Consider the following 25512-nt stretch of genomic DNA (forward strand, 5'->3'; position numbering starts at 1 on the left):
TAGCCGAGTCAGAGGGAGGTGATCTAAGGCTGAATCAGCGGGAGGGTGACCGTCCCAGAATCCACCTGGGAAGTCGGGCTCCAGGCCCATCCCCGGGGGGGGGGGGGGGGGGGAGCGGCGGCCGGGGGGGGGGGGGGGGGGGGGGGCAGGGGAGGCATTCAGCTCACGACCCTGGGGACGCTCAGCTCAGGCCTCTGGGCTGGTGGTTGGTTCCCTCCTTCTTCTGATGATCCTTAAAGGCAGCAGAAATCTGATCCCTTCCGTATTGGTTCCAGGCGTGGGGGGTCAGAATATCTGGCGTTGGGTCTGGGCAGCGGCTGGGAGCCTGCTGCCCACCTGCCGGGAAGGGGTGAGGAGCTCCTCGAACCTGGAGGGGGCCCCAACCCCACAGCCCAGCCTCCCCCAGCCCCTCACGCCTGCTTCATCTCCCTCCGTGCACTCGGGCCAGGACCTGCCTCGCCCGGTTTCCTCCTCAACTCCACGGTGGCTGAGGGTCGGTTCCCTCATTTCACACAGCAGAACCGCAGCTGCAGTTGGGCGGCCCCGCAGCAGCAGGCGGGGGCTGGAGGTAGCCAAAGAGAAGCAGGGCAGCGGCGGTGCCAGGACACAGGGGGCGCGAATCCACCCGGTCCTGGCCCCTCTGCTCCAGCCCTGCCCGGCACAGCCCCAGCTAAGAGGGTATCTTGGTGACCAAGAGAAGAAACCAAATTGGCAATGCCTCCCAGGTCTCCACAGAGACCAGAGGGGACCCGGGGTTACAGGATTTCTGCCCCCCAAGTGCTCATGGTTCTTGGTCACACTGCTCCAAGAACGAAGAGGCAGACCGGACGAAGAGCGGTGGGCGGCTAAGCAGGGTTTATCGAGCGGAGAGGACAAAGCTCCCAGAGAGGGAGGGGGACCCGAGTGGGTTGCCCCCGAGTTTCTAAGTTTAGGGGTTTTTATGAACTCTTTTGCAGAACTTTCTTAAGCAATTGGCTGAGTCGTGCCAGTCAGGGCTCTGGTCACGTTATTTCTCTACGTATTAGGTTCGCGTCCACGTGCTAATGGTCTTTTTTTTGCTAACATCTGGGGGCTTAGGTCTTACCTGCTCCTTGCCTGTGATATTGAAAAATGGTTTTGTGCTTAATGGTCTTATTTTAGGATGTTTTGCAGAAGTCATTTCTGCAAAGGCTGCAAAGCAGAACGTCAGCGCGGTCCCCACTAAGCTGTAAAGCAGGACGTCCGTGCTGTTCCTTCCGAGCTGTCCTGACTCCGCATTTCCTAGTTGGGACCCTGGCCCTGACTCCCTAACTGTCCGACTCACTCCTAACACCTGCCTCCTCCGCCGCCCTCCAGCCTCCCCAGTTCCGGGGAAGGGTGATAGTCAACAGCCTCCCAGCCCCAGCACTGTCTCCTCCCCTTGAACTGGGGACTGTCTTTGGAGTCCGCTGAGGCCTCTGTGCCTGCTTTGCCCCAGGCTAGACCCGGCCTCCTCCCTTCTCATTCCCGGCTGGTGGGTCCAGGGCCAGAGAGGCGGAGGGAGGGGCAGGGTTTCAAATGCTAGCAGGTCCTCACCCTGATCAGACCCTCTGAGAGCTGAGCCGGGAGGTTGGGGAGCAGAGAGCAGCTACCCCGTCTGGATGTCAGCCCAGTGGCTCATATGGATGCTCAGTAGAAACACCTGGAGGAGAGCTTTTTAAAACCTCAGCAGCCCGGCCTTGCTCTGAGCTGTCGGTTTCACGGGGCTGGGGGCAGGCTGGATGTGGGGGTGCCAGAGCTCCCCAGATGATTCCAGAGGCTAACCCCAACCGCAGGCTGGTGAGGGGCTTCATGGGACCTGTTATGTCCCCTGTAAGCCGGGGGGGGGGTGTGTGACGTCACCTTGCAAGGTGGGCGAGAGGCCGGCCTGGGCCTGTTCTCTCCTCCGCTGTTCCGCGGTAGGCGGGGGGCAGTGCGCTGAAGAAGCGGGGACTGGCGCCGGTGCAGGAGGTCAGGACAGAGAACCCACAGCCTCCCCCAGGCATCTGGGGTCTGCTTCTGCTTCTCCCCCTACCAGCCCCCACCCCAGCTGAGTTCAAAGCCCGCCAGGATTCAGAAGTAGGCCCCTATGCCAAGAACACTGAAAACCCAACAATAAGAAACCAGCAGCTCATTAAGAGCTGCGGGGAAGACCGGCAGAGACCCCTCACAGGGGACTTGCAGATGGCAAGTAAGCCTGTGACAAGATGCTCGGCGTCAGATGCCGTCAGGGAGCTGCAGATGAAAAATCAATTAAAAATAGATGCAACACCGAGTGGCGTCACGTGCTCCAGACCCCGGGCTGCAGGGGCATCGCGCGCAGGAGCCCAGACTGAAGGAAGTCCCGGCTCACAGAGGGTCCCAGAGCACTGTCCGTGAGGCTGCAGGTGGGACCCTAGGCTGGGCTGTCACCCTGTCGGGTCATTTGATTCTCACGGCAACTCCGAAATGACCCCCTACCCCACCTCACTGCTTATAAGCTGTGTGTTCTCGGGCAAGTTGTTTAAACTCTCTGTGCCTCCGTTTTCTCCACTGTAGAGGGGATACAACAGTGCCTACCTGATAGGACGGCCGAACGCATAAAATGACACATTGTGTGTCCAGCTCTCAGCCCGGTGTCCGAAGGACAGTCAGCGCCCGGTAAGTGTTGGCGAGGATTCATCCTGACCTAGCTCAGGCTCTTATCAAAATGCATTTGTGCTCTCTGACCTCACAGAGGCCAGCCTGAAGGGAACAGAACGGGGGACAGCCCAGCTTGTCCAGCAGGGTCCCTGGAACCATGGCGCCAGGGGTGGGTGGTGGCTCGCAGGCACAGCCCTTGGGCAGCCTGACCCAGGCATTCTGTGCATGCCAAGGGACAATATGCAGCAGGGACCAGGGTCCCCAAGATAGCTGCCCCCCAACCCGCGGCGGCCCAGGAAAAGATAGAAAACAGCACACATGTCCTCTGCACCTCACATCCCAATAAAATATTTATTATTTCAAGAAATAAATCTTTAAAAAAAGAGAGAGAGAAAAGAGTGTCTCTATTGCTTTCCCCCAACAGGTCAGGTCCTTGGTGACCACTGAGTTTCTGCGGCCGAAGGGGCCACCCAGGCCCAGAGAGGGGTCTTGGGTGGGAGGGTCCCTGCCTCAGCCCTGCGAGGGCCGGCGCCCCTCGCCCAGCTCTCAGGGCCTGCGCTGTCTCCCTGGCAGGGCGGAGGGGCAGGCCTGGGGGAGGGGGTTGCCTGGGGAGGGCGATGGGATTATAAGACAGGATGGGGTGGCAGTGTCTCTGAAGGCCTGACCCGCTGAGTCAGGCGGGGCTCTGGGCATGGGGAGCAGGGGAGGGGGGCCTCCTGGGGCCGGGGCAGGCATGCCACAGAGAGATGATGGTTTGAGGCTGGAGGAAGCTGGAGGTGGGGACGGGCAGCATCGAGGGGGTGGGGGCTACCTGGGGACTAGTGGGTCTGGGACGCCAGGACCTGGGCTGTGCAGGCCATGGGGCCGGAGCTCCATCCCAAGCCTTTGCCTACACGGGATGCCTGGGGGGATGGGGGCAGCGTCCAGAGCCTGCTGGGGCGGGGACGGAGGTTCCGGGGACAAATCCTGGAATCGCGGTCATGCCAAGATGTTTCGGGAGCAGCCCGAGTGGAGAGAGCTGGACCAAGCAGGGGAGGAAAGAGTTCAACCCAGGGGCTAGGTGGCCCCCCACTCCCACTGTGCCCCCCCCAAGTATGGAAGGGAGGGGGAGACTGCGAAGGCAGGAGGGGTGGGGCTGAGAGGGTCCTCCAGTCCCTGTCCCTTTTGTCCATACCCGAACAACCACAGAGGGACAAGACTGACCCCCACGCATCACTCCCCACCCCCTGGACCCTTCGGTGAGCCATCGGGCACCTTGCCCTGCTCCCTCTACAGACATTCTGAGTCCCCATCCCCAGGGCCCTCAGTCTGGTCCAGAATTGGCCTTGCACAAAGCAAGGGGCCTCCAACCACCTGCTCCTGCCCCAGGGCTCTCTGACCAATCCCACAGCTGCCTGGCCACGATGCTGCCGTGAGTCCCGGGACGACGTCGAGGAGCCTGCCTGGGGTGGGCACGTGGCCCGCCCCTAGCCCCGTGCACGAGTCCGCTCTGCCCGCTTCTCGGCCAAGGAACGAAGCCCCAGTGCCGGGGTGTCGCGGGGAGGGCCCGTCGCTGGAGCTCAGAATCTGCTGGTGCTTCCTCCTGCGGCCGGGAGCCAGGCAGCCGGGCGGCCTCACAGACAGTCCCGGCACAAGGCCACCTGGCCCTTGCGGAAGTCTCGGCAGGGACACAGCCGGTGGTACTTGGTGCTGGAGCCCGCGCAGCTGAAGAGCAGGGGCTCCTTCTGCAGGAAGCACTCGCGGCCGGGCTGGGCGAAGGCCGGGTACAGGTGGTTCATCTCCGACTCGGTGCTGTCACAGGGCACCTGCAGCCTGGACGGGCGCCGTGGGCATCGGTCATGGCCGCAGCCTGGGGCCGCCCCCTGCCCTCCCTGGCCCATCCCATCCCCAAGCAGGGAAGAAGCTTCTAGGAGGCACCAGGGCGAACTCTGGACTGCAGCTCCTTCTCCCGGCTGTGAGGGAGGAGGCCCGGCCTGGGCTGCAGGCTGACCCGCTGGGAGGAGCCCTGGGCCTAGAAGATGCCGGGACAGGCTAGGCAGAGGCTCAGGGAGGGACCAGCAAGGGCTGAGTCCGTGACACGGACTCCTGCCCACAGGGTTCCTTCTGGGTTCTTCCTGACTCCTGGGGGAGCGTGAAGCCCCCACCGCCGGCAGGGCTGTAGGCAAGGCAGCAGCAGGGTGAGAGGCTGCGGGTGGGTAAGGCTGGGCCGGCCCAGGTAGGCGGGCGGGGGGGCACGGGGGTCTCACTTACTTCTGGAAGGCGTCCTGGCTGTTGAGGAAGGGGAAGAAGGTCGGCTCGCAAATCAGCCCGTGGTCCAGGCACGCGTCCGTGCACGCCCTCCCAGCAGCGGCCAGCCAGGCCCGGAGGGAGTGTGCGGGGGGCCAGGCCCCGGGGGCCGAGCTGGCATTCTGGGCCCACTCCAGATGGGTGGCGTTGGGGGCCAGAACGAAGGGGCTGGGTGGGGCTTGGGCCGCTGCTGGGGCAGGCCCTGAGGCCGCACAGAAGTCCTGGCAGGAGGAAAGCCACGTCAGCCGGGAAAGGGGGCCCGGACGCCACTGGCTGACGGGGGCCACGAGAGCAGTCATGACGCGCTGGGAGCCGACCGAAAGCCGGGAAGCCTGCCGCGCGTGATGCCGTCTGTTCCTCGAAGCAGCCCCCCGGGAGTGCACTAGTGTGTCTCCAGCTACCTTACGGGGCGGGGGGCTGGGAGGAAGCGGAGGCTCAGAGAGGCCACCTGCGCAGGGCCTCACCGCTGGAGGGCAGAGGCAGGATTTGAACTCAGGCCAGCCCAAGAGCCACCTGCCCTGCACGGCCTCGCTGCGGATCCCGCTAAGTCAGGCGCAGAGTTTCTACACTGAGGCCCCCATGCCCTAGCTGCAGAGGGGCGCCGGGGCCGGCTGGAGGGGCTCTCCTTGCAGGGGTCAGCTCCAGGAAGCACCTGCGGGGCCCGGCAAGTGTATCCGGGGGCTTCACGATGGCATCCCTGCGGCTGGCGGGGGGCTCAGATCCCGGGTTCTGGCTCTGATCCCACCCAGACCTCCCTGCCGGGGGCTTCAGTTTTCCTGACTGTAAAGCAATGGTCTAGAACCACTCTCCAGCCCTTGAGGTTGGGGACAAGGTACAGACACAGGCCACAGGCTGAATATCAAGTAGTTAGGAAACAGCCCACACTGAGTCCCGTGGCCCAGCCATCAGCCCCAGAAGCCCCAGGCCTGGAAGAGCCTGAGATCCCCTGGCAGGGAGGGGCAGGTGGGGCTTCTCCGGCGGCCCCTCCCCCTGGGTTCCCAGCGGAGCCCTCACCCCACCCCGGTCTCTCTGCTCATCCCTGGAGGTGGAAGGAACAGGGGCCTCCCATACCTACTGGTCACTCAATCCCATACCAAACTTCTAAGCAACTTCTTTATCAAAATAAGTCTTGTCGTTTCCGTGCTGTGGTTGGGGCTGCTCCTAGATTAGTGACCCAGCGCCCTCCCCACCCCCTAGGCCTGGTCTCCAAGCAGGAGCAGAGCAGGACCGCCCTCCACCTCCAGCCCCACCGCCAGGCCAGGCGTCTCCAGGGGAATGGAATCAGGTGGAGGGGAGCGGGAGTTTATGGGGCACAGAGCCCCGGGGGAGAGCGCTTCCTCGGACAGTGGAGTTGGCTAGGCCCCCTCCTCTGGTCTGATGGGGTTGGGGGTATCCCCCGTCATTCCTGGAGCAGAGAGCAGAGGGCCCACCTACTTGGTGCTGTATGTAGGCATGGATTCGTTCCAGCATCCCCTCACAGGTGTACTCGTAGGGCAGGTAGGGGTCTACCTGTAGGAGAGATGGGCAGACACATGGGACGGGAGGTGCCCCGGGCCCCCCTCAACCTGGCTGTTGGGGGCCGGTCATGCTCAGCATTGGAGGCAGAAATCTGGTGTGCCTAGGGAGTCTGTCACCCCTACCCGGCCCCTCCACTTGGACCCCTGGTACACCCTCCAGTGGCCCTGGGGGTCATCCCACTCCCTCCTGCCCCCTTCCTAGCCACCCTCTGCTTCCCCTAAAGCCCAGCTCCCCTCCCCCCCCCTCCCCGGGGCTATGATGCCTGCTCTTCCCACAGCCAACCAGATGGATTCCCCCCACCCCCCACTTAGGTGACACCTCCTCCAGGAAGCCGTCCCTGAGCCCCAGCCACACCCCTGTTACTGGATCACTTTCCTTCGTGGCACCCGAGAACTCCTCCAGCACCTGTGTCACTGTTTCTGATTTAACCCTCGTGTCTCCCGGGTTACAGGTCCCTTGAGAACTGGACTTTGGCTCATCTACCATTGAGCCCACTGCCAGGCATAGTGTCTGCTAGAGTAGGTGCTCAGGAAGCAGCATCTCCAGCTCTGCCCATGAGCTGCCCAGAACGTAGACTCTTCATGAAAAGGAACACATGGGCATCTCCCCGCGGATTGAATGAGATGAATCTGTAAGTCTTCCTGCCCAGGCCAGGCACCGGGCAGGACCCAAGACATGTGCCCCCAGCAGAGGCCACAGACAGTTACACGGCCACCGGCGCTGGGGATGGCTGGGAGCCACAGGCCGCCTCGTGGAGCCGGTGGCTGGAGGAGCTGGGGGGAGACGTGTGAGCGGCTACCCCACCTCCTCTGCACTCTTCTTACCCGACCAACCCCTCCCCGTTTACCCCGCCCGGCACACAGCCACCGGGGAGGAAACCCGCAGCTGGACAGGGACGCAGGGGTGACCCGCCCCAGACTCGGACTGGGCCTTTGCCCTCCCTTCTCCCCAGAGCACGGGCGTGTGTGTGTGTATATACGTGTGCACGTGTGTACATGTGCGAACGTGTTGTGCATGCATGTGCCTTTATACCCTGTATCTATGTCTGTGTGTAGGGATGTGCTGTGTGTACGTATCTGTGTGCACGTGCTATGCGTGGGGGCGGCCCCCCCCCGCCCCGGTCCAGCCCGATCCAGCCCGATCCCGACTCATGCCCTTTTCCTACCAGCAGCCCAGGGGGTGTGACTAACACTTGTGCCCAAGTGGGCGTGGCCGCCCTCCCCCTCTGCAGAGCCCGCAGCATCAGAGGCCCAGCCAGGTGTGCCGGGCAGGTCCTGCTTCTTGCAGACCCCACTTTGAAGGGCTGGAGGCCCATCCTAGGCCCATCCTAGGCCCATCCTAGGCCTAGGGGCATCCCTGACCCTCAGGCTGGGGAGAGGCTCCCCTTGAAATGGGTTCCGGCCACCAGAAGATTCTTAGGATGAGAGCCTAGCCCCGTGGCTTTGTCCCCAGTTCCCACTGTGAGCGGCCATTCTTAACCCGAGGGCGGGTCCCCCTTCCCAGAGAACCCCAGGTCCTGCATCCGGCCACCACTGCTCATCCCAGCCCGTGGGTGGCCTTTCCAGCCCTGCACTGTGCACCGCTGGCTCCCGACCTCGGTGCCCTTGAGCCTTGAACACCTCTGGGGTACACGACTTCCAGGCCTGGTTATAGATAACCCCTCAGAGGAGAGAGTGTCCCTCCAAATGTCACTCTGCCTGCTCCACGGCACCTCCCCAGCCCACTGACTGCCTCCCCCATGTCCCCCTCCGGGCTTTGAAGCCCACATCCCATCAGCCAGCCGCGACCCACCTGCCATGAATCCCAGCCGGAGGAGCCAGCCTGCCTGGAAATTAGCCTCATTAGGCCCAGTTACAGGTGTGCACAGTAATCAGTCGTGCTGGGCTGGCAGGTGCCGGCCCCGCGCTGTCATGAGTCAGGGCGGGGGGGGGGGGGGGGGGGGGCCAACCCCCCCCCCCGCGGGGGGGGGGGGGGGGGGGGGGGGGGGGGGTGCTGGCCTAACCCCTCTCCAGCAGAGATGTTCAGCGGCAAAGCCACCTACCCCTGAGCGGGGGACAGCGGGTCTCTCCCAGCTCCTCTCTGTGCCTCGTCCTTCTCCTCCCTCTCCCCACTGAAAGGCCCCAGGACTTGCAGAGCGAGCTGTGACCCCTGACGGGGGCCCTCAATCAGTTCTCTAAAATAGGATTAAGAGAGCAGCCCAGGCTGCTTGTTGAAAATGCAGGTGCCAAGGCCACACCCGTCCTTTAAGATGAGAAGACAGGAAGGGCCGGCGCTTGCGTGGCTCAGTTGGTTAAGCATCTGCCTTCGGTTCAGGTCATAATCCCGGGGTCCTGGAATCAAGTCCCGCATGGGGCTCCTTGCTCAGCGGGGAAACTGCTTCTCCCCCTCCCCGTCTCATGCTCTCTCTTTCAGGAAAAAAATCTTTAAAAATCAGAAGACGGGCCCAGGACCCGCATTTTAATGACCTCCTAGGTGACTCTTGGGTAACGGGGTAAACTGCCCAGGAGGAAGCGTGGGACCCCTGAAGGGGCTGAAGGCAGCGGGCGGTCGGGTTGGGGGCCCATCTACACGTCTCAGCCTGGCAGACTTGCAAAACCTTGGTTCCTTGACCCTTTCGTTACTGTCATTTTTAGAGTAACTAATGAACAAAATTAAACAGATGTTCATGGAGAAAAAAAATCAGAAGGAAAACCAATGAAAAGTACGTTTCTTCCCACCCAGACACCCAGGCCTGTCCCCAGGGCAGCCACTGTCAGTAACTTCTCATGCATCAGACCAGAAAGAATGAGCGAAGGCACACACACTCTCCCCTGCAGCCCCTCCGCAGCCCCGTTGTGTTCTGAGGCTGGAACATGCTCCCAATGGGACCAGGTATCTTGCTCCTTTAGCTCAGGGACAGATCTTGCTGAGATCTGTTGGGCCAGACCTGAGCTTTGGGGGTGGGCAGAAGCCTTGCTAGTCTCCCATCCACCCCCCAACCTCCACCCCATCCTGGTCCCCTGAGACAGAAGCTTCAGATGTTTGCTCTTCAGTGGGGGGCAGAAGGAGCCAGAGCAGCATATGGGGTGGGGGGGTCCCTCCCAGTAGCCATCTGCCTTGCTGGGGGCCTTCCGATGCAGCGTCCACCTGGGACGTTCAGTGCTGTGTGCTTGGGGCTCAGCAAGGGTCCCCAAGCTGGGGATGGTGACTTCTTTCTCCTGGACCAAGGCCACCCGGAGAGCCCCTTGTTCAGCTCAGCAAGGGTCCCCAGGTGCAGCCCTCTGCCAGTGATGGATGGAGCTGAGGATAAATGCCTGGGTTTACTCGATCCTCAGGTAGGACAATCTGGGATGTGACCAGCCCCATCCGTCCCCGCCAGCCCTGAGCGCCAGGTGCCACCGGCCAGGGTGACCTACTCTGTAACACAGCATCTCACTTTGTCACTCCAGGACCCTCCTAGCTGGGATCACTTCCCAAATAAATGGCTTGTGCCTCGGGGTGACCGCCGGCAGAAACCCAGTCTAAGACAGTCGGTGACCTGGAGGAACTCACAGTAGAGATTTGCTCAAGCTGATGCTGAAGGAGTGGAGGGCATCCCCCACCGCTCGGGGGGGGGGGGGTCCAGGGGGCTCAGCCACTCCGCAGGCCAACCTGGCCATGACCCTGTCCATCACAGCTAAAGACGGGGGGAGGCTCGGACACAGCAATGTTCTGGGCACTTAGCTAGACAAACCCTCAGCCCGGACAGAAGGACGGAAGGATGAGGGTGTGGTCAGGGCAGGAAGGGAGCAGACGAGGTAGGTCCGGATTTCCTGGCGACATCTGCAGGGGTGGGGGCCCAGGCTGGGGGTTCCGAGTGGGACTGAGTGATAGAGAATGCAGGGGAGCTGTTAGGAACAAATGCAAGCCTGCCTCAGGGTCAGGACAACCAGGCAGGGGCTCTGGGCTCAAAGTGAAGCCCATAAGTCCCCCTGCAGGGTGTCTATCCCTGCTAGTCTCTGCCTGTGAGCCTGACAGTGCCCCCAGCTCCCCTGGGGCAGCAGACACGCTGGCTAGCTGTGGCCTCCTCCAGGGCGTGGGCTCTCCCTTGCAGAAGGAGCCTATCAGGTCACTCACATGTGGCAGCCCAGCCGAGACCAAGGCTCTCCAGGTCTGCCCCAGACCCAACAGTTCACCCTGAGCGGTGCATACCCCCCCTCCCCGGGAGGACACACTCCCTGAACATGGGCTTGGGCAAGGAAGGGGGCACCCGCAGGGCTGGTTATTTTTGTTCAGCCTCATGTCCGAGCTACAGCAAGAGGCAGGTGCAGAGGGATTGTGGCAAGCAGAGGGCCGTCTGCATGGTCTGTCCCCTTTCCCAAATGAAGGAGCCGGAAGAGCACAAGGGGCCATCAGAAGCCACAGAAGGGCCTGCCGAGGAGACAAGCTGCACCAGCCCCTCCTCACCCTCTCCCCACCCACACACCTGCACCTGCCGATGCTCACATACCTGCTTAAGGAAACCCAGGAAGTTCTTCCCCTTGCTACTCAAAGGGTGGTCCTAGGCCTGATACCACCCCAGAGCTACAGAGAAACGCAGGATTTCAGCCGCACCCCAGACCTGCTGAATTCTGAGCCTTCATTTTAACAAGATCGCCAGATGACCTGTACGCACACACATGGTTTGAGATACGCAGCCAAAAGGCCACAGACGCACACCAGCAGCAGAGTCCCAAGAACCTCCACGCACTAATTCTGGATACATTTACTCAGCATCTAACTTGTGCTAAGGAGTGCCCATGGGGCTTAGCCTCCAAAGGTGCTTAATAAATGATTCTGGATCCAGGGCTGCCATGTAAGGTTGTGCAGGTCGCTCACGGCACAAAGGTATTTCCCTGCCTCTCCCTCCCCCCACCCCCACATGCAAGCTGGTAAGTGGGGCCCCCCTGTCAAGTATGCCAACCCAGGCCTGAGAATCTGAATTCACCGAGAGAGGCCTCTTTTTCTAATTATAGCTAAGATCCCCAGCAGTGGCTTATACCACTCCTGACTGGATCTGAGCCTCACCTGCGTTCTCATGATGGCCTTGATGGCTGCTTCGAACTCCTCTGAGTTATTGTAGTCGACAGTCCACACGTGGGGCTTGCCAATGAAGTTCTCTGCATACGGGTGCTGGGAGAACACCTGGCCGGGCGGAGAGAGCAGCAGCTTCTCCCTGTGCCTGCCAGGCCGGCCCCTCACTCAGGGCAGGCGCCCCCACCCACCTCGTCCCCCCCATCCCTTCCCCCCTGCCTGTCTCCCCCTTCCATGGACTCAGACCCTCCCCACTCACCTCTCTGGAGGTGGGCTTGCCTCGGAAGAACTCGTGGTTGAGGGAGCTGTGGGGTGGGCTGAAGCGGGACTGGAGGAAGACACAGCCGTTGGCGATGGCCTCCAGGGGCGCGGGGCCTTCGTAAGGGAAGCCGAAGCCTATGAAGAGCTGAGGAAGGAAAATGGCGCGACGGTCGGGGAAGGCTGGCGCCAGAGCCCCAGGAAGCCAGGCCTGGGACATTCACAAGAGGCAGCCAGGGCAGGAAAGACTGCCCAGACCGGCAGGGTGCCATGGCAGGCCCCTCCTCTCTCGGGCCTCAGTTTCCCCATTTGTGAAATGAAAAGGTCTGATTAAGTAATATCAGGGGCCTCTGCCTGCTCCAGCCGACTGTGATTCTGGAGCGGAAGGGAGAAGAGTGAGGGTCTCAAGCTCAGAAGGCTTCAGACCCACACCTACCGCTGAACTCAGAGGACTTTACTCATCCTAAAAACGGTTATTCAGCACCAAACTCGTGCCAGAAGTGCTCGCAGGGCTGGCGCCTGGAAAGCAGTCAGGAAATGACTCCGAATGCCGGGCTGCTGCGTCAGGTGGTTCAGATCGCTCACTGCACAAAGCCTCTCCCCCTGCCCCAACACCCATACGCACGCACCCAGGAAGCGGGAGGAAAGGGCTAGGGCTGGATCAGGAGTGGACCTGAACGCTGGCCGCAGGCCTCTCCAGCCTCAGCTGACCCCTCGGGGCCCCGCAGCAGAGTCACGCCCCACCATGCCCGGAGCTGCAGCTCCAGGAACACCGCGGAGGTCTTCCAGAAGCAGAACTAGCAGCCCCGTGCAACTCCAGGTGAGACACGCCCTCAGCCGGCCCTGCCAGCCCTTCAGCGGTTCTGAAAGCTGGGCCTGGCCCAGGAGTCCACCGGGCGGCCCGCTTCCTCTTCCCTACCGCTGAGCCTCGGCTCTGCTGGCCCTGCCCAGGTCCCTCCTGGGTGAGCAACTCCAGCTCTGCTCCAGCCCCAGGAGGGCTGGGTGTGAGGCTCAGGGTAGGAGAACATGCTGGGGCAGGTCTGCCTGTGGAAGGGGCCACGAGCCTCAGTGGCAGGCATTGGCACGGGGGGGGGGGCACGTAGGGCGACCTCCTTGGCGTCTGGCACCTCCTTGGGGAGGACGGTGAGGGCGCGGGGCTCACTTTGGCCTTGCGCAGCAGCTGCTGGAACTCAGGCTGTGGCAAGAGGCCGTGGTTCTTCACGAAGGCCGGGACCTCGGGGGGGCGCTGGCTCTCATAGTACACGGTGCCATGGATCTCCATGTATTTGTTCAGGATGCCCAGGAACTTCTCCTTCCCCTGCAAGAGGACGGGGAGCAGTGGGAGCCTCGCCCCAACCGTGGGAGGCAGAGCTGCCCGCGGAAACACCCCGGTCTGGAAGTCGGAAAACGCGGGGCGGTCCTTGGGTCGGCCTTCAGCCAGCTGCGTGACCCCAGGCAAGGCCCCTCCCCTCTCTGGTCCTCATTCTCTTCATCTGCGAGTTGCAGAGGTCGGACTAGACAATTTTTAGCCATGGAAATGTCTTCTTTGTAAAGAAACCCTAGGGGGACCCATATGCAAATGCCTCCAAAAGGGGCTGTTCCACCCGCTGAAGCGCTGGTGATCTCCAAGGCCACCCGAGGAGCTGTGGGGCGAGATCATCTCATCCATGCCTCCGTCCCTCTGTCCATCGTCCCTTCTCCCCCTCCCCCCATCCATGTAGCACATTTTTATTAACCACTTGCCAGGTGCTGGCACTGAGCTCACGGCTGGGAGCAGAGCTGGGACAAGACGGAGTCCTGGTCTTTAAGAAGGACACCCGTGAGCGAAAACCCCCCAAAGTAGAAAAGGCTCAGCCCCTCCAGACTCTAGTCCCACATCCAGACTCGGGGACAATGGGAGGCAGAGCGTAGACGAAGAGACCGCTCCGCCTGGGGCACCCGTCTGACCCCATGGCCAGAGCCCTGAGCCAGGAGCTGTGGGCAGTGTAGGTCCTCATTAGGGGTAAGCATGGGGTCTGCCACTGGGTTCTACTTTTGGGGGCCTTTTGAGACTCACAGGAGAGAGGAAGGGATACACGGACAAGAAAGGAACTTCAAGATCCCAGAGGAGGCTGGGGCGGGGAGCGGTTTTCTCAGGGCTAGTCCGGAGCAGACCAACAGGTCAGGAAAAAAGCAGCCAGGTTCTCCCCGTTCTGCTGGCTAGCCATGAGGTTGGATAACAAGGAGCTTCGGCCCAGGTTCCGTCTATAAATCACAGCTTTGGAAGAACCTTATCCATGGACATGAAAGTAAGGACCAATTCCCATGCTGAAATTCCAACTGTATACGTGTTTCACAAGGAGGCCTTCCTCTGTGGGTAAGGGTGTACTGGGTACTGCAGATGGGTCCTGCCTCTGAGAACCACCAGCAGCGATGGGGAAACAGCACAATTTCTGTGAAGGTAGTGCACATCTAACAAAGCTGGAAGAATTACAAGGCCGAGATCTGGGAGAAGGGAAGAGATCGCGGAGGCCGGTGCTGGGGTCAGCGCTTCCCCCCTGCGAGGCACCTGCTGGGTCCTGGGTCAGCATCACGGAGACTGAGCTTCTGGTCGCCTCGTAGAGCTGGAGGACAAGTGAGGGTTCAGGGTCTGCCGAGGGGGGGACCCTGATGAAAACCACACGCTGTGGGTTGGAACTCTGAGGAAACCCACGCTGGAAGAGAAAGGCTGAGCCAGACCTAGAGAAGCCCAGACAGAGGCTGAATCTGTGTGTTTGTGTGTGTGTGTGTGTGGGGGGGGTGTCTTGTTTTTATCTGTTCATTTTGGAGAGTGAGCGGCAGCACAAGCAGGAGGGGCAGAGGGAGAGAGAGACTCAAGCAGACTCCGCACTGAGTGCAGAGCCTGACATGAAGCTAGATCCCAGGACCCTGAGAACAGGACTTGAGCCGAAACTAAGAGACAGAGGCTTGACGGAGCCATCCAGTCGCCCCAGGGGCTTTTTAATAGGCTTTTTAATCGGTTTTAAGTAGTCTTAATCCCTATCACTGACTCTGATCCAAGAATGCTGTAGCCCCAAACACAGGCTAAGAGTGAAAGTGAAATCCTCGCCAGAGGAAGAAGGCATCGGCCCCAAACTATTTTACACTTTTTTTTTTTTTTTAAAGATTTTATTTATTTATTTGACAGAGAGATCACAAGTAGGCCGAGAGGCAGGCAGAGAGGGTAGGGGGAGGTAGCAGGCTCCCCGCTGAACAGAGAGCCGAATGTGGGGCTCGATCCCAGGAGCCTGAAATCATGACCTGAGCCAAAGGCAGAGGCTTTAACCCACTGAGCCACTCAAGTGCCCCTATTTTACACCTTCTTATATTCATTTTCCAGAAGTCCAAAACACAACAAAAAAACAATGAAATCCCAATCAAAACCCCAGCAGGCTTAGAAGAAACAACTTTGAAAAAGAAGAAAGCAGGCAGATTTATATTACCTGATTTCAAGACTTATTTTAAAACTACAGGAATCAAGCCGGTGTGCGACTGCCATCAAGACAGGCAGAGAGATCAATGCAGAAGAACAGAGTCCAGAAATAGACCCACACGTGCACGGTCAATTGATTTTTGACAAAGGTGCAAAGACATTTCAGTGGAGAAAGGGTAGTTTTTTCAACCGACGGTCACAGAACATTGCGTACCCATGTGCAAAAAAGGGAAAAAAATTAGAACTTCAATCTCTACCATATCATACATAAAAGTTAATTCAAAATGGACCATAGACTTAAATGTGAAATGTAAAACCATAAAAATTACAGAAGAAAGCACAGGGGAAAAATCCTTAGTGAGCTTGGGTTACACAAAGATTTCTTAGATGCAACACCAGAAGCATAATCCTTAAGACCTTAAGACAGTGGACTTCATTAAAATGAAGAACTTTGCTCTTTGAACGAAGCTATTAAGAAAAAGACAAGGGGCGCCTTGGGTGGCTCAGTCAGTTAAGTGGCTGCCTTCAGCTCAGGTCATGATCCCAGAGTCCTGGGATCGAGCCCCGCTTCAGGCTCCCTGCTCGGTGGGGAGCCTGCTTCCCCCTCTCTCTCTGCCTGCCGCTCTGCCTACTTGTGATCTCTCTCTCTCTGTGCCAAATAAATGAATAAAATCTTTAAAAAAAAAAGAGAGAGAGAGAAAGACAAGCCACAGACAGAATATATTTGCCAAGCATATATTTGATAAAAAACTGATAGAATATGTAAAAAACTCTAACAACTCAATACTAAGAAAACAAACAACCCCCATTCTTCAAATGGGCCAACATTCCGAAAAGACACTTTACCCCAAAAAAGATATAAGGAAGACAAATAAGCACACACAAATACCTTCGCCATCATTAGTCAGAGGGAACTACCAGTTGAAACCCGAAGATGTCACCGCACGTCTGTAGGACGGCTCAAACTGGAAAGACCGACCAAGTATTGATGACTCTGTAACAAACTGGAACTCTCACGCATTGCTGGCAGAATCGTAAAATGGTGCAACCACTTTGCCTGGGATGTTAAGCCTAGTTCTACCATATGCTCCAGCCATTCCACGCCTAGGTGTTTACCCGGGAGAAATGAAAGCATATGTCTGTGCAAACGCTTGTACATGAATGTTCATAACAGCTTTATTTGTAGCGGACAAACACTGCAAACAACCCCAGCATCCACTAATAGGAGAACAGATTAAAAAAGGCACGGTAGGATATGATGGAAGTCCGTGCGACGGGACAACTATTCAGCCACACACAGAAATCAGCGACTGATCCGCGCGACGACACGGGGGAATCTGGAAATAATTATACTCTGAGAAAATTCGGACCAAAAAAGAAGTCCGTACTATATGAGTCCGTTTATGTGAAATTGCAGAAAACAGAGACTGTGTTAACAGAAAGCAGATCGTGGGCTGCCTGGCAGGGAGGAGGGGAGAGGTGGGAAGAGGGAACCTGGAAGCAGGGGACGCACCCTCCGGACCGGGGCGACGGTTTCCCAGGTATACGTGTAGATTGCAACTTCTAAGTCATCTATTTGAATTATGTGCGGTACAATGTATGTCAGTTATACCTCAGGAAAGCCTATTAAAAATAGATTTTTTTAAAGATTTTTTTATTTTTAATTTGAAAGACGGAGATCACAAGCAGGCAGCAAGGCAGGCAAAAAGAGAAGAAGTAGCAGGCTCCCACCAAGCAGAGAAGCAGATGCGGGGCTTGATCCCAGGACCCTGGGATCATGACCTGAGCCGAAGGCAGAGGCTTTAGCCCACTGAGCCATCCAGGCACCACTAAAAATAGATTTTTAAAGAAAAATTTAAACACCTTGATTTTTAAACAAATCAGATACATGACAATGTGATTAAAACCCAAGAGACAAAGGGGCACCTGGGTCACTCCATTGGCTGAGCAGCCAACTCTTGGTTTCTGCTCAGGTCATGATCTTGGGTCAGGAGATCAACCCCTCCATCAGGCTCTACGCTTGTGGATTCTCTCTCTTCCTCTCCCACTGTTCTTCACCCAGTCTATACTCTCTGTCTCTCCCTCTCTCTCAAATAAATACATAAATCTTAAAAAAAAAAAAAACCGGAAGAGATAGACAATAAAAATAGACTCGCAGAAGACCTAGAAACTGGAGTTACCAGATACAGGTTTCAAGAAAAATCTGCTGAATGTAGTCAAGGAAATAGAAGATAAGGGCTGAAACCAAATGGAAGAGCTGGAAGTGAGAAACTCAGTGGCTGAAATGAAGAATTGAACAGACAGATTCCACAGCAGGTTGGACCCCGCTGAGGACAGAATTCATTTAGTGAAGGAATGAAAGAAAACATCCAGAATGAAGCATAGAGGAAGGGTGGAAATCACAGAAAAGAATGTAAGAGACAATGGGAAGTGTTGGAGTCTAATGTATGCAGAAACAGAGTCCAGAAGCACAGGAGAGAGACTGGAGCAGAAGCAATATTTAGAGACAAACTGAAAATTTTCTAAGACTCATGACAGATCAGACCAAGGTTCAAAAAGATCTACAAATGCCACCCACGTAGGGTAAATCCAGAGAAAACCACATGGAGGCACACTGCCGTAAGTCTACTGAAAACCAAATACACAGAGGTCCTAAAAGCAAGCAGAGAAAGAAGACAAATTACCTTTAAAGGAACAACGAGGCTCACAGAAGCCAAAAGACAACAGAGTATTGTCGTAACGCTGAAAGAAAGTAACCATCAAGCTAGAATTTCGTACACAGCGAACATATCCACTAAGAATAAGGATGGAGTAAGGGTGTTCTCAGGAAATCAAAATAAAAGGAGAGTACACAAGCTGGGGGAATGTATTTAAAGCATTTTAAGGTTCTTTTATTATCCGATAAAAGGGAAAGGTATTATTTACATGAGACTTGGTAAGTCAAGGATGCATGTTGTCATCTTTATTGAAGCAACCACAAGACTGGGAGAGAATATAATGAGTCCGCTAAAAAGGGGGTGAATTTCAAAATACAGATCAGTATAAAAGAATGCCTGAGAGGGAAAAGAACATGGAATGAGGCAAGAAAAAGTTATAGAGATCAGCTAGTGAAATGGAAATGCTAGATTCTAAGCCAAATCTATTAGAAATCACACTAAGGGACGCCTGGGTGGCTCAGTTGGTTAAGCAGCTGCCTTCGGCTCAGGTCATGATCCCAGCGTCCTGGGATCGAGTCCCACATCGGGCTCCTTGCTCCGCAGGGAACCTGCTTCTCCCTCTGACTCTGCCTTCCACTTTGTCTGCCTGTGCTCGCTCTCGCTCGCTCTCTCTCTGACAAATAAATAAGTAAAATCTTTAAAAAAAAAAAAGAAAGAAAGAAAGAAATCACACTAAATGTAAAAGGACTACATCGTGTAAAACTAAACAGACTCCCAGAAGAAAAATCAAACCAAGAAAGTGAAGTGTGGGGAGAATGGCTCCATACCCCATCAACATCAGCTTCCTTATCCCCTTGTGTACCTTCTCAGAACTTTAATGCATTCAAAGCATATTTGCATTTTCCTTAAAACACATACACAAATAGGTTCATGTTAGATATACTGTTCAGCAACCTTTCTTACCCATACACACGAGAATCCATGCATGTAGGTATGCGTGTATGCACATGTATGTGTGTACGTATGCATGTATGCATATATGTAAACTTCAAATTTCACAAAACAATATTTACTCTTGGGGCGTCCAGTGGGCTCAGTCGGTGGAGCACTCAACTCTTGATCTTGGGGTTGTGAGTTCAAGCCCCATGTTGGGTGTAGAGATTATTTAAGAAAAATAAAATCTTAGAATATTTACTCTTAATACATGTGAGGTCTTCTGATGTTCCCTCTGATATTTTGCTTCCTTTTAAAAGGCTTACCGAGACTCCCTAAGTTAGAAAAAGACAAATATGGCATGATCCCACTTCTAGGTGGGATCTGAAAGATTGGAACTTGTAGAAACAGCAGAACGGGGCTCAGAGTGTGGAAATGGGGAGAGGTTGGTCAAAAGGACAAACTTTCAGTCATATGAAGATTAAGTTCAGGGATACCATGAATGGCACAGTGATTGTGGTCAGCAGTACTGTACTGTATACTTGAAACTTGCTGAGAGAATAATAGGTCTTCAGTGTTCTCTGCACACACACGTGTGCATGTTTGCCCGCACATGCAGGGGTGACTGCGTGAGGTGATGGTGTGTTAAGACAGCTTGATCACGATAGTCATTTCACAATATACGTGTGTCTTGGGCCACCATGCTGCATACCCTAAGAATACACCACTTTCCCTGTCAACTGTACCTCAGCAAGGTTAGGAAAAAAACCCCAGAGCTCTGAGCTCATCTCACGATTTATCCACAGGCTGCGACGCGCCAACTGAGAAGTCCCACATGACCCCCCCCCCCCCCCCCGTGGCCCTTCTGATGTCTGGCCTATTTCCTCCAGCAGCAAGGGTGGGTCTGCCTCTCTCCCGTCCCGCACTCCTGCCCCCTGGGCCACATGCTCTCACAAAATAGCACCCAGGCCTGAGCTTCGAGGCCTCTGTTCTGGGGACCCAGAATAAGACAGGCCTCCATTGGCACAAAATTCACCCAAACGCTCGCTCTCATCCCAGCTCCTGCTCCCAGGAAGACCCCCACCATCCTGCCTCCTCTGTTTCTCTGCCACCTGGTCCCCTGAACACTGGGGTGCTCGGTCCCAGGAGGTTCCCCTCATCCTTTTCATCCGGCCACCTCCGACTTCCTCCAGTTGCCAAGACCAGAGCAAAGATGTCTTTTTTTGGAAGGACTTTCTTTCAGGTCTCTTGCAGAAAAGTGTTGCTCCCGGCTGTCACAGAGACGCCTGAGCTAGAGATAAAGCCTTTCTCTTCCCAGACTTTGTAACCTCTCGCTCTCTCGGGGCAGTGCCTTAGCCTTCTAGTAAAAGCAGACACAGTCCGTGCCACACCTTCCCCAGTGCCCTGGGCTCCTGCGGCAGCCTGCTCCTTTCGCTTCACAGGAGAATGACCTCTCATCCCTCACCCTGCAGCCCGTGGGGTCAGGGGACAGCCTACCAAGAGCAGAGGGGAGCAGGAGGAGCGCATGGCCAGCAGGCACCTTACCTGGAGCTGCCTCGTTCCCGGGAAGGCACAGAGGAAAGAGGAGAGAGAACAGGTCAGTGAGCAGTGAGCACACAACCTCCCACACAGGCACCGCTTCTCCAGGGAGCCCGCCCCGAAAGTGGGGTTCTGCCTCCTGCACTACCTCTCAGCCCTCAGAGGCCCCAAGTCTAGCCCAACCCCCTTGCCGGGCTCTCAGTGTTTATCGATGCGGCCCTAGGGAGGGTGGCACGTTAGGTCACAGTCCTTGCTAAAGGACATCTGGGCTTGTTGCAGAGAGGGGGGGGGGCAGGTTAGCAGCCCCCTGGCTGGGTCTCTTCAGTGGCAATTAGGGACCTCTCTTTTCTGACCCGTCAGTGGGCACATTTCGGAATCGGGAGCCGGGGGTGGTGGACAGAGCCAGGTCTTGGAGGTGGGGGCTCCCGGGGCCCGTGCTTACCTTCCAGATACTCGCTTCCTTGCCGTACACCACGGCCATGTTGCTGGCCTTGCTGCCTTTGATGAGCTGCTTCTCCGTCTCGTTGAGCTCCTCCGACACGAAACCCATGAAGGAGTTGTCCGGGGTGTGAGCTACAGCCAGACCACGGGGTCAGGAAGGGGGCTGCCGCACAGCCAAGGCCATGCCCCGGGTCTCCCTGGACCGGCCCTGTCAGAGGGGGCCCCATTTGGCAGGGATGGGGACAGGGGGCTGGCACAGGAGGGGGAAACTCATATCCTCAGTGTCCCCAGCCCGGGCATCTCCTGCTCCCAGAGACTGTCACAAAGCCTCAAGCCGAGGGAAAGCCTGGAGGTCATCAGGCCCCCTTGCTTGTAAGCGGACAGGCACAGTCAGGGCCCTGCCTCCATCAGAATCCTCTGAGACTGGCTCAGGCCTTTGGCTTCTCCCCTCTTCTCTCACTGCCGACACCCATCGGCAGAGCCTGTGTTACCCAGGTGGGACTTCTCCCATCACGATGTCCCGGCCCAGGGACCACCCGCTCTGTCCTGGCCCCCATGATCTGCTGCCTGCCCCTATTTCTGCCATTCTCTTGGCCTTGCCTTTTCTCCTGGGCAAGGCTTTCAGATTGAGGTCAGACCAGGTCCTTCTGCACAAAACCCTGCCGTGGTCCCCAGAAGCTAAGGTCCCCGCAAGTCTACAGGATCTGCCCCCACCGCCCCTCTGACAGCCTCTCTTCCTCCCTCCTGAGACCCTGCTGGGTGCACTCCCTCTGCAGATTGCTTGCTTTCAGGGTCCTGCCAAGAGGTCCTCCCTGGGTCTGTCACCCTCTGTCCCTCACCTGCCATTCACCGGCCAGACATGGTATCACATATCTAATTGATCATTCACTGGTGTCGGAATATAAGCCCCAGGAGGGCAGGGCCCGTGATTCGCTCACTTCTGTGTCCCCAGCACTGGGGAGAGCCTGGTGTGCCAGCTCATGAATGGGTGGACACATCCTTCCTTCCCTACCTCCAAGTTTTTGCCCCTGCTGTTCCCTCTGCCTGGAGGGCTCTCCTCCCTTTCCCTAGATGAGAAAATGCCCTGCACGGGGTCTGTGCCCTCCCTCTGTGGCTCCGCTCCCGTGCTTCTGTCTTGGCCGCAGGAGAGCCCACACTGGGTAGACGGGGAAGCAGGTCTGCTCATGGCTTCCTTCCTGGACTTGTGTATCGTTAAAACTGGCAAGCCTCTCTCTTCCTTTTTTGTTCTGTTTCTTTACTTTATTCAATCAATTAAAATTTTCTGAGCACCCTGATAGGTTCCAGGGAGATAAGGGTAAATCAATCAGTGCCCCCTTCTGAGTGGTTCATAATATCTCAGGGTGGAATTAACGTATAAGCAAATAACTTCAACACACTTCAACATACATCTTTATAGAATTAGATTTAAAAGGTATAAAAATAGAGGCGAAGGAGCAACAGCAAATGAAGGAATCTGTGGAAGTGGCAGGAAATGAAGGAGATCTTTGGACTGGGGTTTTGGAGGATGAGTAGGAGTTTGCCAGTTTGGAACTCCACATCCAGTGGGCCCTACTCCACGTAAGTGCTCATTTTCTCAGTGTAGATTACTGCAGAAGTCTCTTACCCCTTTTCCTGCTTCCCCCACCTCTACCACTGCCCCTTTGGCCATCTGTAATCTCCCAGAATAATGTGCCTCAAAAACCTTTCTCTCGGGGCACCTGGCTGGCTCAGTCGGTTGAGCATCCGACTCTAGATTTCAGCTCAGGTTGTGATCTCAGGGTCAGGAGATCGAGCCCTGCATCGGGTCCCACACTCAGCATGGAGTCTGCTTGTCCCTTTCCCTCTGCCCCTCTGCTCCTCCCCGCCCCCCATTGCCTCTCAAATTGATAAATAAAATCTTAAAAATAAACAAACAAAAAAACCCATTTTCCTCCATGACATTCCCCAGCTCAAGAACCTACAGTGATTCTTGAATTACGGTATTTGGCATAAATTGAGGAACCGGTGCTCGAAGACCCCTACCCTCTGCCCCGGGTCCTCCATGTCCCTCTTGCCAGCCTCATAGCTCGATGCTCGCCTTGCAAGTTGGATAACTGCTAAGCTCTGTGCCCACCTCTGCTCTCTGCTGTCACATAAGCTGCTTCCATAGCCTGGAGCATCGCCCCCCCAACTGACCGCACCTCCTTCCCTCCAGAGTCGGGTCCCCCAGAGAGCCATGTGACCTCCGTCCTCTGGGACTCAGTGCCTTCCCTGGGCTCCAAAGAACCTGCCCACCTCCCCAACCTTCTGGAATCCAATCAAGCCATTACTTATGGGTCCAGAAATGGTATCTGCCTCTAAGAGGTCCTAGAACCTGCGGAGTAAGACAAAGCAGGACCCTAAGCATCCCGCAGAGGCACATTAATTTGACAGGCTAAATAAAGACCAGATTCTTTACTTCTGAGCAAGTTCCTCAGGACCCTGCTTTGTTGGCTTCATTTAGACACATCCTAACAAAAGGTGCTTATCTGGCTTTCTGACCCAGAGCCTTCAAAGAGCCACAAATTAGATATGCAGGATGCTGCTGGAGGCAGATATACTGTCGGCAATTAAATGTGACAGCTGACAGCCTCCCGACGAGGAGAAAAAGCACCACATCAAACAGTGACAGGAGAAGGGGCCACTTAGCAAGGGCACCCGGCTCCGCACACCTCTGCTGTCCCCAAAGGCCAGGCTCGCGCACCACGGAGAGAGCGAGAACTGACCCTTGGCTGCCAAGAAAGGATTAAACCATCTGCAGCGCACTGCACGTGCGGGTCAAGTCAGCGCACGTGTGCGTTTTAGAGACTCGTGAAAAACAGCTAAAGCTCAGCTCTAAATGGCATTCCTTGCCTGACGCCCATGGTCAGAGGGTTTCCGCAGGGGCCCCAGCCCCCAGCCTCACTCCTCAGCAACCCCAGTGTTGGTGCCTGCTGGAGCTCGTGCATTTCCAGAACCTTCCAGTTCTTTCTGCATCTATCTCCACTTATCTGTTCCCTCCACTTAGAAGAGCCTGGCCGTCCTGCCCCTTTGCTGCTCCCTCGAGCTCTCCAGTGTACCTCTGGCCTCTCTTGCTATAAGGTCACCGAAACCTTTTTGTCCTGGAAGGTGCACTCAGCAGCTCTCTGAGCAGTGTGAGACGCTGGAGGCCAAGGCCACGTCCTTCCATTGGCGGAAAGGTCACCACGTTCCTCCTAAGCCGGGCTGGAAGCCCCACCACCCCAGCTGCTCCCCAGACACCGCAAGAGACTTCCTTTCTGGCTCACACACTTGCCGAAGGGCAAGCCAGCCTTTCCTGGAGTGGGTAGATGCCTGGGCCAGCCCAGGAAGGAAAGCAAGGAGACTCCGCCTCCTCCCAGGCTTGAGGGAGAACCTGAGAACCACGAGGACACCCCGTCTGCCTCTGACCCCACCCATGCCCTGTGGCCAGGACTCACGGAACATGGTCATGAACTGCTTGGGGTTGAGGTTCCAGTAGCCCCAGTTGGTCCGGTAGCCATGCAGCGTGGCGTACTCCTCGTGGTTGTATGCGGGCTCTGTCCCGAAGGTGTCAATGACCCGGATTCGGCACCTGCTCCCCGCCCGGGGGTGGGCGGTGCATGAGGAACCAGGGTCAGTAACCTCTCGTGTGTCTCTGGGCTGGGTTGCCCCAGCGAGGGCGCGGTTGCCAGCCACGGGCCCGGTACTGCAGTGTGTGGTCAGAGCCAGGGCCCAGACTACCTAGCTGTGTGACCACAGGCAAGTGCCTTAACCTCTCTGAGTCAGCTTCAGCGTCTGTCACGTGAGGACGACAACAGCTCAGCTGTCTCGGGGTTGGGTGGTGATGCCTGAACCATGGACTCCTCACTCAGAAACTTATTATTATGGCTGCCCCAAGAGTGCCTAAGAGGGGGCAGTGCCTGGAGCGGGGGTCCTTCCCCATGCAGGATTTGCACTTTCCTGAGCACGCTGCAGCAGTAATTCAAGTTCACAGCCCCCCTGCCCAAGAACTTGGTACCTCCAGGATGCCCCTGGCCTATCTGGGCTGTGACGCAGAAGGGCAGGGCCCTGGGGGACCAGCCACTGCCATCTCTGGGCAGGCAGTGCTTTGACGTGTCCTCTGGGATGAAAGCTCCGCCATCTCAGAGGCACCTGCCAGCTGGACAGAGGCTCTGTCTCTGCCCCCAAACCTCTCCCTCTATCCATCTCACCCCCGGGTGCAGGGGCCCGAAGGGAATGGCGGAGACTCGAAGAGCCCCCCGCCCCAAGCAGCCCCAAGCAGCCTCACGTCCTTCCCGGTGACCCAGAATTGTCCACAGACTGCTGAGGTCAGCACTATTCCCCTGGAGAAGGGGTGGGGGTGGGAGGCGGCGGCCCCGCGTGCGTGAGGAACACGCATTAATAATAAAACCAAGAATACCGCCTGTCATTTTTTTACCTAATGAAATCGTGCAGGGTAGTCACTGGGGCTGGAGCGAATGTAGGAAAGAGGAGGGCTCTCTTTGCTACATTAAACCCCACATCCTGCTGACTGCAGAGACTGGGAGAGATGGCACTGGCCTTCCTGCAACCCGGGGAGGGGGGAGGGGGGAGGGGGGGGGGGAGGGGGGGAGGAGGAGGGGTGCTGAGACCCCACGAGCCAAGGTCACACCAGTCGAGTGTCCCATTCCTTCCACTCTTCCCTGCCATTCCCCCGCACCCCTGCCCAACCAGGTAACCTCTGAGCCCCGCCCCAGCCTGCCCTGTAGCCGAGGGGCACTGAAGAGACTCCCACTCTGAGCC

At 57.0% G+C, this 25512-nt stretch overlaps 1 protein-coding gene across 2 annotated transcripts in view; it reads right to left on the reverse strand.

The window, feature by feature from the left end:
- Positions 1-2992: 2992 nt before the first annotated feature.
- Positions 2993-25512, reverse strand: part of MGAT5B (alpha-1,6-mannosylglycoprotein 6-beta-N-acetylglucosaminyltransferase B) — a 65220-nt gene continuing 42700 nt past the window's right edge. Inside the window, exons 10-17 of one of the 2 annotated variants that reach the window (XM_059379348.1) lie at positions 24189-24322; positions 20735-20865; positions 12875-13030; positions 11714-11860; positions 11449-11565; positions 6340-6414; positions 4870-5126; positions 2993-4431 (exon numbers count right to left, since the gene is read on the reverse strand). In XM_059379348.1, the coding sequence (XP_059235331.1) occupies positions 4233-4431; positions 4870-5126; positions 6340-6414; positions 11449-11565; positions 11714-11860; positions 12875-13030; positions 20735-20865; positions 24189-24322 (1216 nt within the window). In that variant the 3' untranslated portion in view covers positions 2993-4232. The remainder of the gene's footprint in view (positions 4432-4869; positions 5127-6339; positions 6415-11448; positions 11566-11713; positions 11861-12874; positions 13031-20734; positions 20866-24188; positions 24323-25512) is intronic. The other variant, XM_059379349.1, reaches the window with a different exon arrangement.

This window comes from Mustela nigripes, chromosome 16 (genome assembly GCF_022355385.1).
Source record: "Mustela nigripes isolate SB6536 chromosome 16, MUSNIG.SB6536, whole genome shotgun sequence".
Lineage (NCBI taxonomy): Eukaryota > Metazoa > Chordata > Mammalia > Carnivora > Mustelidae > Mustela > Mustela nigripes.